The sequence below is a fragment of the Phodopus roborovskii genome, unplaced genomic scaffold, assembly GCF_943737965.1.
Source record: "Phodopus roborovskii unplaced genomic scaffold, PHOROB, whole genome shotgun sequence".
In the NCBI taxonomy this organism is placed as follows: Eukaryota; Metazoa; Chordata; class Mammalia; order Rodentia; family Cricetidae; genus Phodopus; species Phodopus roborovskii.
In genome coordinates, this window is record NW_026126459.1 from 12,655,377 (window position 1) to 12,668,677 (window position 13,301).

General features: G+C 46.0%; 1 protein-coding gene across 4 annotated transcripts in view; it reads right to left on the reverse strand.

The window, feature by feature from the left end:
• Window positions 1–889: 889 nt before the first annotated feature.
• Window positions 890–13,301, reverse strand: part of Brd1 (bromodomain containing 1) — a 46,836-nt gene continuing 34,424 nt past the window's right edge. For 3 of the 4 annotated variants that reach the window (XM_051189577.1, XM_051189576.1, XM_051189575.1), the window contains 5 exons: window positions 5,377–5,512; window positions 4,809–4,936; window positions 3,740–3,849; window positions 3,383–3,537; window positions 890–2,354 (listed from right to left, as the gene is read on the reverse strand). In XM_051189577.1, the coding sequence (XP_051045534.1) occupies window positions 2,171–2,354; window positions 3,383–3,537; window positions 3,740–3,849; window positions 4,809–4,936; window positions 5,377–5,512 (713 nt within the window). In that variant the 3' untranslated portion in view covers window positions 890–2,170. Of the gene's footprint in view, window positions 2,355–3,382; window positions 3,538–3,739; window positions 3,850–4,808; window positions 4,937–5,376; window positions 5,513–13,301 lie in introns of those variants that run through there. The other variant, XR_007834841.1, reaches the window with a different exon arrangement.

A 13,301-nucleotide genomic window follows, 5' to 3' on the forward strand; every position in this document is an offset into this window, starting at 1 on the left:
AGAGGGACATGGGACTGTTTAGGTGATACAGTATGAGAGGAGGGAAATGGAGGTGGGCACAATCACAGTTTGTTGTATGCACATGCAATTCAAGATTTCTTTAAAAGTCTTGATTCAAAAACATTCTTTAAAAAAGCAGCTCAAGCCTCGGTCCCAGGACTGAGGCTGTGGTTATAACAGGACACATTCCCCAGCACTCCCCAGCCAGGTCCATGAAGGCCCCTTCAAGATACACACTCCCAGGACTCAGACAGTCAACACAGAGACTTGCTACTCACCTAGGAGGGTGTTCATACTCTTGCCTCCAGGACTGATGATGCCTGGTGGGCTCCAGGGTGACCAGTTACCTAGTCTACCTGCTACCTACTGAAAAGTGCTGTTGTTGGGGATGTTATGGACAGACTGGAACAAGTGGCCAGACACCACAGTGGGTACAGGGTGAGATCTGAAAAAAAGGGTTTGGAGAGACAGGACATGAAAGCTGGGAAATGCCAGGTTAGCACTGGACAACTTCAATCATCCAGGTAGGGACAAATGAATCTGGCTTCCCCAGAACAGGGTTGATGGAAGACATCAGGCTTCAACTCCAGGACAATGCCTGTATCCTTGTAGATCTCAGGAAACACCAAGCCATACTCCTGCAGTAGCTCAGACCTACAAAGTGCTCCAGCTCCACCCGACAGGCTGTCCCAAGGCCAAGGCCAACCACACCTCAAACCGGACTCAACTGCAAGAGGCCAGGTGGGAAGCAGCAGACAACAGGTAAAGAGCCAACAGCATCTGCTGGACCTGATCATACAGCTCCCAGAGCCTCGATCCACCCAGCCTTCCTCACAGTGGTGGAAAGGGATCTGAACAGATGAGCATCTGCCAAACACGGGACAAAAACTACCAAAGGAAGACTTTTTATTTTCAAGTTTCTATGGAGATATTACAAACATGTAGACTTAAAAGAACATTTAAAATTTTTTAGTAACTATTTAGCTTTAAAATAAAAATATGATTAGGCAAAATAATAAATAATGCCATCCCAGGTCAATTGTTAAGATTAAGTGTGTCATTTACCTGGTCATACCACCCATTCAAGGCCCTGATGCCCTCATGTACCTCAGGCTACAGCTCACTCAGCCTCCTAGTGATGCAGGAATGAGAGAGCCACACTGTCCAAATCTTCACTTTATTTTTAATATAAAAATGCAAATTTGGAAACCCACCCTGCCTTTTCCCCCTAACATAATGCTTTACCTCTTAAAAATAAAAATAAAGTACTAATTCTATATACATCACATGTACCATACAAAAATGTATCCAAAGGTCTATTGCTACCAAAGTGTCCTAAATTAAAACAAGTTACAGAAAGCCCCTCATTGTAAACAAAAGATTACAAGTTACAAAATCAAAGTACACACAGGCCAGTCATGTATATAACCACGCAACACATTCTGCTCCCACACCAAAGTTGAATTTTTATGTGCCTGTATAAAAATGCATATCAATATACCTTTGCAAATTTATTTTTCATTATAAAGCAAATGAGTACACTTTCTATAATAAATAACCCGCTGGGAGGCACGCCTGCAGGAGTCAGGGCGGAGCAGGAGACTCAGGGCAGGCAGGACGATGAGAACGGGCCCTGCCCGGCAGCAGCTGGCCGGACATTTTTTGGTGATTTGCAAGTGATGCACACAGCATAAATTTATTCCCTCTTTGCACAAAGTACCATTCAAAATAATGTCATTTTCTTTCTTAAAATACACATTTGTCATTGTAAATTTACATCCCGTCTTATTAAATAAGCGGTACTCTGTGTAAAGAGCATGATCTACAAAATTATTAAACATTCAAAAGTCTTTAAAAAAACAAACAAACAAACAAACAAAAACCTACAGATTAAAGTAAGTGAGGCCACGGCGCCACCAGTGGGACACCCACACCGCACTGCTCGGAACACGCCTGCCCCACTTGCAAAGCGCCAAGACAAGATGGTTTCATAGAAAACTTGGAAGTGAAACCTCCCCCTCCCTGGGGAAAAAGAATTAAAGAACTAAGCCTAGAAAATCAGAATAAGTTAAGTTCTGAACAATATACAAACATGTACAGCTTATCAACACTATGGACAAGGCTCCAGGGTGGCTGTGGCTTTGGTCACTGCCTTTTGCTGGAAGCCACATCAGTCAATGTCACTGAGGTCACTGGCTGGCTCCCCATGGACCCGGCTCAGATGATTCATGGCTCGATCAAATGCGATCCGCACGGCCTTCCGGATGCTAGAGTTCCTCCCTTCCATCATTTTCAGCTTGTCAATGGTCTCATCAACACCAAGAGGAACCATCTTGGACTTGGGAAGCCACTGCCTTTTAGAGAGAAGACAGAGCATTAAGAACCACCAAACCATTCTCAGTATGGTGTCCAACAACCACCAGCCCCTGTATGCAAGAAGGAACCTGGTAGTACACAACCCAATCTCCCCACATGCTGGGTCTCAAGCAGGATGGGGTATATGGCACATCCACCTAGACCTGGGCTCAGGTAGGGCATAAAAACTGTGATACAAGCCTCTTTCCCAAACATATCCAAGTGGCTATGGAGATAAGTTGGGAACATAACAGCTGTGCACACAGTTGTCAAGCCCAAGAATACACACATATATGATACACAAGGTGAGATCAGGTACACACACATATGCACGAGGGGTAAAGCAGAACAGATGTATGTGAATGAACCTGATGCAGAGTGAGGAGCATCCTACAATGGATAAGAAGACTACAAACAGCACCATCAAGTGTGTTAGGCCAGTGTAAGCCTCACTGATGAACACCAGCTGCCAGAGGCAGGGATGGGAGGAAAGAGCGCCACAGGGACTTGGAAAGTCCCCAACAGTGCCCACTCCACAGGATGATATGAAGCACCTCCTAGTCCTAAGCATTTCCAGCGGATAGAACCCAGTCATAGAAGGCCACATAGGAAAGGTCTTGACTCAACTAAATATAATCAAGATATCAGCAGGTAACTCCCATCTTAGGATCTGAACCATGCCATAATAGTGGTCTCAGAAGGCACGATAAGGGAAATGGACAAGGAACTTCAGGAAAGGAGTAAAGCTTGTGTCCTGCAGGAGGGGCAGAAAGCCCTTGCAAGGGAACCTGGGGCACGAAATGAAGACAGCCAGAGCTATTCAGAGAGATCAAATAAGTGACAGTAGCTATCAGATGGGAAGTGACCACTACTCCCCATGGAGTCACTGGACAGTGCCCTTTTCAGTGGACAGGGACCAGGACATAGACTACTTGGAGACACCCTGACTCAACATGGATCAAGCCAAGCCCTGGGACTAACAGGGCCACAGCCCTGCCTGCTGCAGAGACCTAGACATCACACTCACCAGCTTCTCTTATTGTCGAAAAATAAAACAAGGAACAGCTTCTCTTCAGACTTGGTCTGCATGTGCTCACCGATCTTCAGGACATCCAGGGGTGGGGCAGGGATGGTGACACCATTGTGGTGGCCAGGCACTCGTGGCATCTTGGGGTCAATGATCTGCCAAGGACATGCTCCAGTCACTCAGAGCATTCTCAAACTCAAGCCACTCACCTTATAAGCTCATAGCCACTCACACACCTGCCCCCAGAGCCATGACAACCACATACCCTTGGCAGCACAGGACTGCAAGGTACAGAGCAGGCACTGGGGCCCACCCCAGGACCCACCAAAACACCCTACTCACAGACTCCAGACTTACCAGTGCTGGGTAGGAAGGATAGCCGCTGCACTTGGCCCATACCACTTTGAGGGGCTCCAGGACAGAGGCAGCAGCATCAGTGGAAATCCACATACTGTTCTGTCCCACTTCTAGAAAAAGAAGAACCCCAGAATCAGGACCAGCAGGAGAATTCTCAACACACCCAGCACAGCCACAAAGCCTGAGGGCTGAAAAAAGCCCTAGAAGCTGGAGCAGGACAGTCCCATGGCACCATCTCAGTCTAAGAGAAGCAGATTACCTCACCTCCTCCTGTGGAGATCAGGCCTAGAAGCCATCAAAGGCCTCCCTGCCTCCCACACTTCCCAGCTCTACAGCCTATGACTCCAGGTCTCCTGATACCTCAGCACACTTGAACTCTAAAGATGGGGTCTTTGGCATGTACAAGAGGCCCATTACAAAACCAAAACCCAAATCCAAGTCCTGGCTTGCTCCACCACCACACTTTGTTCTTCCTAGCCTCAATGAGTACATCCAGCAGCCCAAGACACAACCCAGGAGTCCACTGTGTTCAGGCCTCCAATGAATAGTGCTGGTAAGAAGTATCCAACTAGTCTCTGATCCCACCTCACAGCAGCCTCTCCATGCTCAGAACTCCCAGCACGCCCATCCACACTCACTATAGGCAGTATGGTCACACCATTCCCTGCAGTCTCTGGCCCTCCCCATCTTCAGGTCTCTGTCCTGACATCCACAGAGCATAGCAGCCTTCACAGAGAGCTGGCCCCACCAAAGCTCCAAGCTTCAGGCAATAACAGGTGCTTCTATCCCTGGAGTTGGTTTGTTCCACTCTGACAGGAAAGTCTAAACAGCATCTGCCCAGCAGGCTCATCTCTCTTATAGTGTGGCCTGAAGCTAGGAATGACCACTCTGCTGTGGTAATCAGTTGTCAAGACAAATATCCTGGACAGATCCTGGCCTGAACAAACCTGATCATCAGGAACTACCCAGAACCAAGGGTATTCAGACTGTTCTGGGAAACCTTGCCTCTCCAACCACTGTATTCCATGTATTTCCAAAAAAAAAAAAAAAAAAGTATATCCCAACTTACCAGCTGCAATCCTGGCAGCCTTAGCATAGTTTCCATTCTCAATGCAAGATATCAGCTCACTGCGGTCTTCCAGTGTGTGCCTTCGCACAAGGGCAGGCTTCCCTCGCCCACACTTGGGTGTGCTAAAACTTCAGGAGAAAAAGTAGATGTATGAATCAAACTGAGACTATGGTGAAGGGCCCTATGCCTGTGGCTTCATCCTACATCAGGTGCTGGGCCATCAAGAGGTATACAGACTCAAGAAAGGTAAGCCTGCCCCAGTGAGGATACTTAGACCACCCTTACCCAGCTGACCACCATAGAAGGCAGGGCTATACAGACCATAATCTCAGTAAGAGAAAGATTTGGGGGGGCAGAAAGTACAAAGTTCAAGTTAATTATACATTTAGATTAACGGTTCCTATAGATTTACTTCTGACTTCCAGTTAAATTCCACCAAGTAAATCAATTTATCTCATAAGAAACTTTCCCTGAATGACAGAGCACACACATCAACTAAACTTCAGGGCAGCCTTTCTCAGAGGTCTTCCAGTGAAAGCCAGGCACCCTGCACAAGGACAGGGCCTACCTTGAGTCACAGAGCGGGCTGTTGCTGGAACAAATACTGGATTCAGATGCACAGCGCCGTCGGGGCGCAGCTTTCCTCCCCAGGCCACTGCCTGGCTCCTGCTCGCTTCTAGTACCCCCAAAGCCATTGGTGAGACCTAGAACACAAGAAGCAGACAGAGGCACGGTCACCTACCCCAAAGCAGCAGCTCTAGCCCAACTTACTCCTACACGACTGTCTTTTTTAAAACGAGAATGTATTTTCCAAACAACTTTGCTTTGGTAAGACAGATGGCTCTTGACTCCCTGATCCTCCTGCCTCTGCCCTTCTGAACGACAGGATTAGTCATAAGCTACCACACCTGGTTCATGTGGTGCTGGGGATCAAAGCCAGGTTTCTGTGCATGCCAGCTAAGCATTCCACCACCTGAGCTACATCTCCAGTCCCACAAAGAAAATTTTGTACAGGGAAAAAAAAAAAAAAAAAAAAAAAAAAAAAACAGTATCTTTATTCTCACTCCCATGACCTTAGTGGACACACACACTGTTCTGTGAAATAAGCACAATAAATTACAGTACAAACAGTCAAGGCAGTTCTACACACACTCAACAAGTAACTTCAACAAGTTCCATGAAGGCAAAGCAAAAACAATCTGTTACCACTCCTAAAATTAACACACCACATGCACCTCTGTGAGCTTCCAACAAAGCCAGACTGTCCACTCTGCAAGGAATGAGTGGGGTCTAAGATGAGGGCCCTCCAGTACCCTAGAGTGATGGAACACCACAATACTCCACAAAAAAAAAAAAAAAAAAAAAAAACTGATATGTGGAACTTAGGGAATAGTAAACAGAAAATTAAGTTTTAAAAAGCAAAACACCAAAAAAAACAAAACCAGGGATATATATATATATATATATATCCAGTGGTAGAGTACTTGCCTCGGTATACAGACAGGCCCTGGGTTTCACCAGCAACACCAGGAATATATATTTCAAAATATGGGTGTTAATAGGAACTTTTTAAAAATGCTGAAACATTTTAAAATCAGAAAGTGTGGTTCCAAGTCACCTGAACAATCTCAAGTCCCCAAGCACGAAGCACATGGAGCTCCAGCCTGGCTGAAGCTTGCTACACACCTCCCTCCCTCCAGGAAGCTGAACCTCACTGGTGAGCAGATAAATTAATGTCTGAACAAACTCAACCACATCACCTTGATGTTTGAGAAGTATTTTTTAATAAAGACAAATCTGCGTCAACGCTACCACCATATTCCTCCCAAGGAAGACTAACCTTCCATTCAAATCAGTAAGCAGAAAAAGGCATAGCTGTGGCCCCTACACAGAGCTCCCTCAGTCAGGAGCATCATGCCCCCAGGCTGTGTGCTTGCCTGGCTCCTGGCTACACTAACTTTAGACAGGGAAAGCGAAAGAAATGGGGGACTGGCAATACTTTTTTTTCAAATATGTTCCAAGTACTTAAAATGTAAAAACTATTTCCAAAGTAAATCATATACACTCACGAACATTTTCTTAGGAATATTTGCAGTGACTGTCTAGCTAACACAGTTGTCACAGCAGTCTCCACATCACACATGTGAAAAAGGACCTGCTTGTGCTGACAAGGTCTCTTGTTTGCTCACTGGCAAAGCAGAAGGCAGATGACAGGGAAGACGCCATATCCTACCCTTCAAGGGCCAAAAGGTCCAAGAGTTCTTAGGAAGCAGTGGAATGTGCTGCTTTAGGGGAGGTTAAAAAAAAAAAAAAAAAAAAACCACTGCCTTGAGTTAGTAGATTTAACACAGGCGCAGCTCTCCCAACCTGGCTGGACTAACAGAATCTTAGAGAAGACTGCAAGCCCAGAATTATCTGCCACTGTTAGGCTGAGCAGGGAGGTCTGAGGAGTCTGAAGGTCTTGAACAAGCAGGTCCCCATCACTGGCATCTCTGTCCTAGGAAGAAGGCCCAGGATAGGACCCAGAAGCACAGCCCACGTATATTTGGTGTTCCCAGAAAGGATGGCCACAGTTAGGTGCCTTGTTGGGGGCCTATGGCGGGGGGGGGGGGGGGGGGGGGGGCAGCACTAAACAGCCCCTAGAAGGAAAAGCGGAAAAACTAAGATTTATAATTCTGAGAAGGAAAAAATATGGTTAAATGTCTCTCTCAAGTTTTCCCAAGTGTTTAATTATCAGGACACACCGCATCTGGGCTCCAAGTTTACAGAAAGTTTTGCACACATTTACATAAAACACACACCACCTTGAGAAGCTGGCACAGCTACCGTGAAACCTGAGAAGCTTCCAGGAAAGACCCCCGGGGCCTGCTGAGCAAAGCAGTTCTCCAGGCCTGCTCTCCAGAGGGTGCTGCAGCCCAAACAGGACAAGGGTGCTTGCATGGCCCAACCAGATTCTTGAGGACTTCCAATGCCCTGGACATGTCCTAAGAGGCAATGTGGGCCAGAGAACCAAGCTTGAAAAGCTCTTGCAGCCACTACCTGGAGAACACAAGTCTTTGACACAAAGCCAGGTATAAGCCCTCTCTATCTGCCTCTACCTCCTTTGTGATCCACTTCCTACACTGACTCTCCCATCAGCTGGAGGATGGGGAACAAAGTGCCTTCCTAGAATTGAGGCTTACTGTCTAGATCATACACAGGACCCTGCTCTTGGCAGTCAAAACAACAAAAATAATAATAATAATAATAATAATAAGATAGCTCCTAGACAGAGCCAATGACCCCAAGCAGGTACAGAGAATTTTGAGGTCTCCAAAGGCCAAGGAAGAGCACAAACACCTTGCTCAGGCCCAGAGGATTCCAAAAATATGCCACTGCAACTAAGTCCCAAGGCAGGCCCAGTCCCAGATTTTTAACTACCATAGCCTAAAAGCTCCCCTTTGGCCCAGGTTTTCTACGGGACAACTGGGACACACAAAGAGAGGCCAGTAAAGGACCCCCTGAGGTGCTCAGGTCTCCACTCTGAAATGCTAACACCCACAGACCAGGGAGTAGTCCCAGGTGATGTACTTGCAAAGCTGAGGCATGAAGGCAGGAGAGTCGGAAACGATTCTTTCTCTCCTGGGCTCCCAACCTGCAAGAACCCACAAGGCTGCAGCCAAGTGAGAATATCAGGGCCTGGTAAACTGGATTGATCAGCTTCTCTACTCTCTACAGACCCCACATGACCTAGGAGATGTGCCAGAGAGGGTAGCCACGGGGTGCATCCCTGGTGTTACTCCCACCACCAGCTACCTCAGAGCCTATTGACTCCTCTGAAACATGACAGCACAGGATCATGCTGCCCAAAGCTCTAACTTGTTCCCACCTACTACACATCAACAAGCTTGTGTCCCATGCTGGATACTGTGCTCAGGCTAGGAATGCACCCATTTCAGGGTGGCAGCAGAAAAGTCCGCTAGAGAACCACACAGAGGGTGCATCTTTCAACCTTTCAAAAGCATAGCAAACAATACCACCTCACCCACCACCTGCTTTTCCTGAGTATGGTCTATGAAGACACTGCTGCACAAGGACAAGACAGGCCAGAAGCCAGGCCAAAATGCCCACTCAAGGGCAATTCCAGCAGGACTTGTCAGTTGGCTCAGCAGGCATTTGCAGAGCTACCAACAAGACTAACAATGCTTAATAATCCAAGAGAAACTGAAAAGAAAGGGAAATCAGGTAGAGAACAAAGAAATAAAAGATGCTAACAACCAAGTAAGGAGCTTTCTTTAAACCCCATTTTAGGCAGTGCTTCATATTACAGTCCCTTCAGACACCTAGCCCAGGCTGCCTAACCAAAGCCCCAAGTCATCACAGGCCAGTTTTGGACTTGCTCAGGACGTGGGTCAAATTGTTGGATTATGTTGTCCAAGCTACAGCAGGTTCTGCCACAGCATTAGGCATTCCTTGCTTCCTTCATATCTATCCACCAGGAAGACCTGAGGCGCCGAAACATCTGCTCAGGCACCAGAGCTCCTCTCACTGCTGGGCTGACTTAGAGGCTGGCCAGGGATAGAGATCTCCTCCAAGGGTAGGTGTCTGAGAGTCTGTTTAAAGGATGGCTCAATAGATGGTTCCAATGTGATCCTCAAGAACTAGGAGCAGGGCAAGGAGGCAGCGAAGGCTTTGCATTCCAAGAGGCCATTTTAGCAGAACTCCAGTCCAAGTCGAGGTTAAGAAAAAAGAATTAGCATCCAAAGAGTGAGCTACCCAAGCACATTAGTGGTTAACTGAGAACCTGGAGAACAGTGAGAACCATTTAGTCTGACTGCAAGGGCAGGAATCATCTCCTCCCTCAACAGTCTATGGCCATGGAAGACATTTCGCTTGCTTTCCACCACCACCCATTTCATTGAGAATATCCACACCATACATAAGAGGTGACACAGGTCTTGGCCTGGTGGATGGTCCATTGATGGAAATAAACAAGCAGTCAGAGTAAAGAATCTACGACACAGAGCCAGCTTCCAAAAAATGTGATACCCATAAAATCAGTCACACCATGCTCTGCACTGCCCACAATGTCCTGCCCGTCCCGCAGGCATGAGCAAGGGAGCCCTATGAGTGGGCAGTTTTAAAATAAATGAGTCCACACTGAATCTAACTTGGAATCTTGCAGTGCACTGGAGCACCAGATAATTCCCTAAAAGTTCAGTGCCAGATGAATCTGGAAAAGATCAGAAGGTTCTGAATACTCCAAGTCCTCAAACAGCGAAGAACTGCAACTTGGAACAAGAAATCCAGGTGCGCAGAAAGCACCACAAGGTTCAGGTGGAGGCGCAGCCAGCACCGATGGTAGAATGGGCCCATTCAGCCCATGCCTGGCCCACCATGGGCCAGGCAGATTCAGCAGTGGACGCCTCCTGCTCCTGAGGATCAGATCTTAGTGCTAATAAGGCTCCCGGTGCTCAGGAGTGCGCTTAGGAATTCACCATGCATCCACTGAAATCTACTGCCATTCTGGAATAAGAAAGCAGAAATCTCCATTTCAGTCAGGATCAAAGGCACTGGGGTCACATGTATTAAAGGTCTATAGTTAAAGACAGCTTGGGACTCACCATTATCACTGAAAACCAAAATTCCACTCAGAGTCAGGCAGTGGTGGTGCACGCCTTTAATCCCAGCACTTGGGAGGCAGAGGCAGGCAGATCTCCTGAGTTTGAGGCCAACCTGGTCTACAGAGCAAGTGTCAGGAGAGACTCCAAAGCTACACAGAGACCCTGTCTCAAAAAAACAAAAACGAAAAGAGAGAGGAAGGAAGGAAGGAAGGAAGGAAGGAAGGAAGGAAGGAAGGAAGGAAGAGAGAATTCCACCCAGATGTACAAACAAGTAATATCTCATGAACTGCATGGTTAGCAGTCCATAGTTGACAAATGGTCTAGCAGAGCCCATATGGTCAACTGGGTTGCCTGGCAGAAGATGCCATGTACACAGCAAGGGCTCTGGACAGCAGCTACTTGGTGAGAGTTTTCCTATAGTGTTCTGCAGGGTCAATGGACTTTCTATTGCTGACAAATATGAACCTGGAGGTAGACTTCCTTTGTACACGTCACCTAGAACTGAGACACTCACTGAGCAATCTCCTAGCACCAGAACACAACATACCATGACTAGCTTAGCAACACAGAGTCCTTCACTAAATGTGGCTAGGAAAAGCTAAAGCTATATAGTTACAGAAACTCCCAAAGAAGTGAAACAACTTTAGCTTCAAGCTTTACTTCTAGTGGCATATTGAACTGGCTTCACTGAAACCAGGTTTTAGGGGCTGGAGAGATGGCTCTGAGGTTAAGAACATTGACTGCTTTTCCAGAGGTCCTGAGTTCAATTCCCTACAACCACATGTTGGCTCACAACCATCTATAATAAAATCTGGTGTCCTCTTCCAGCATGCAGGCAAAATATTGTATACATAATGAATAAATATTTTAAAAAGAAAAAGGGAGAAAGGGGGGAGAAAGAGAGAAAGCAAGCAGGTTTTATAGGGGACTGGAGAGATGGCTCCGTGGTTTAGAGCACTTGCGGCTCTTCCAGGACCCGTGTTCAATTCCCAGCACCCATATGGCAGCTCAAAACTGTCTGTAACTCCAGTCTCTAGTTCCAGAGCATCAACACAGCATCGGCACAGACATTTATGCAGGCAAAACACCAATCACCAATGCACATAAAATAAAAATAACTTATGGAAAGAAACCAAGTTTTATCAAATTTTAAAATGCTATTATCAGCCCATCAAAATAAGAGAACACTAGGAGAAAAGTTTATATAAAATTACTGAGTACAAAATAAAATTAGCTGGGCCTGTTGGTACAGGACTGTATCTCAGCTACTTGGGAGGCTGAGGTATGACACAAACGAGTTGTGGCCTATATAAGATACAGAAAATGTTCAGGTTACAGGAAATGTCTCAAAATATTCAAAAAGGGGCCAGCAAGGTGGTCGGTGAAAAGGTGCTTACTATAGAAGTGCAGTGCGTCCTTGGAACTTATATGGTAGAGAGAATTTTCTGGCCTACAAACACACACTGTGGCACATATATGAACACACAAATAAATAGATGTAAAAATTAAAAATTAAAAATAAAATAAAAGGGGCTCCATGGTACACAACTTGACACAAGGCCCTGAATTCAATCAATTAGCAGTACCAGTATATGTTTGGAAGGAACTGGGTATGTTGGGGGGGGGGGGGGATCTCCCAGCAAATATAATTTGTAATGAGTTATTTTGTAATTTTTTTTAATCACAATTTATTATTGCCTTTGGCAAGAAATTCTCTTCTCGATGTGCTGCTTCAGGCCAGGGAATCCAACAGATGAAGACAGGAAGGAAAAGATGAAGAGGTGTGAACGGCACACTGACGCTACTGGCCAGTTTTTTCCATCCAACTCTCTGACCTGACCACCTGGCAAAGCTCCAGAAAACAGAAGTCACTCACTCACCAGCAAGGCCTCTGTGTTTGTTGGTCCCCGTTAATATGCAAGAGAAAGCATCCAATACTAGAGTGCCTGGCAGGAAACACAATTTTCCTTACTCAGGGTTTGAATGAGAATAGACCCCATAGGATTATATATTTGAATACTTGGTCCCCAGTTGGTAGAACCATTTGGGAAGAATTAAAATGTGTGGCCTTGGAGGAGGAGGTGTGCCACTCACTTTTCAGGCTCAAAAGCCCATGCCATTCCCAGTTAGCTCTCCCTCTTTCTGCCTCACGCTTGAGGATCAAAATAGCTCTCAGCTAATTCTCCAGTGCCATGATGGTAATGGACTCTAACCCTCTGGAATCATGAACCATAAATTAAATGCTTTCTTTTACAAGGTACAGTTTACAGCAACAGAAAAGTAACTAAGACAGAGCTGGTACCAGGAGTAGGGTACTTCTGTGACAGGTCTGACCATGCTGTTTGTTGAAAGAATGAGGAAGACTTCAGGACTTTGGAATAGAAAAGGGGCTTAACACTCTAAGTAGGGCTTACTTTAATGGTCACCCTAATAGAAGCTTAGAAGACAGAAGTCCTAAAAGCAATGCAGACTATGGAGGCCCAGTTCAAGAGGTTTCAGAGGGGAACAACTTTAGCAACTAGGCATTCCTGTGATATTTTGGCAAAGAATGTGACTGCTTTTGTCCTTGTCCTAAAAATCAGTATGAGACTTAATTAAAATGCAGGGCTAAGTTTTGGGGCAGAGATTTCACCTAATAATGACTTTGTTATATAGTTTTTAATAATCACTCTTATGTGTGTCTAAATGCAAAAGAGCAAGTGGGATAAAAAGAAAATACAGTTTGAGGCGAACAAGGAACCACAAAATTTAGTGCTAAAGCTAAGGCTTGTGCTGAAAGAGATAAGGAGAAATGGAATAAAGGGAATAGTATCCTTAGTATCCTTAGGATGAGATTCTGCCCAGCTAATCCTGTAACCTGTGGGGGGGGGGGGAACCCTAAGGAATTTTC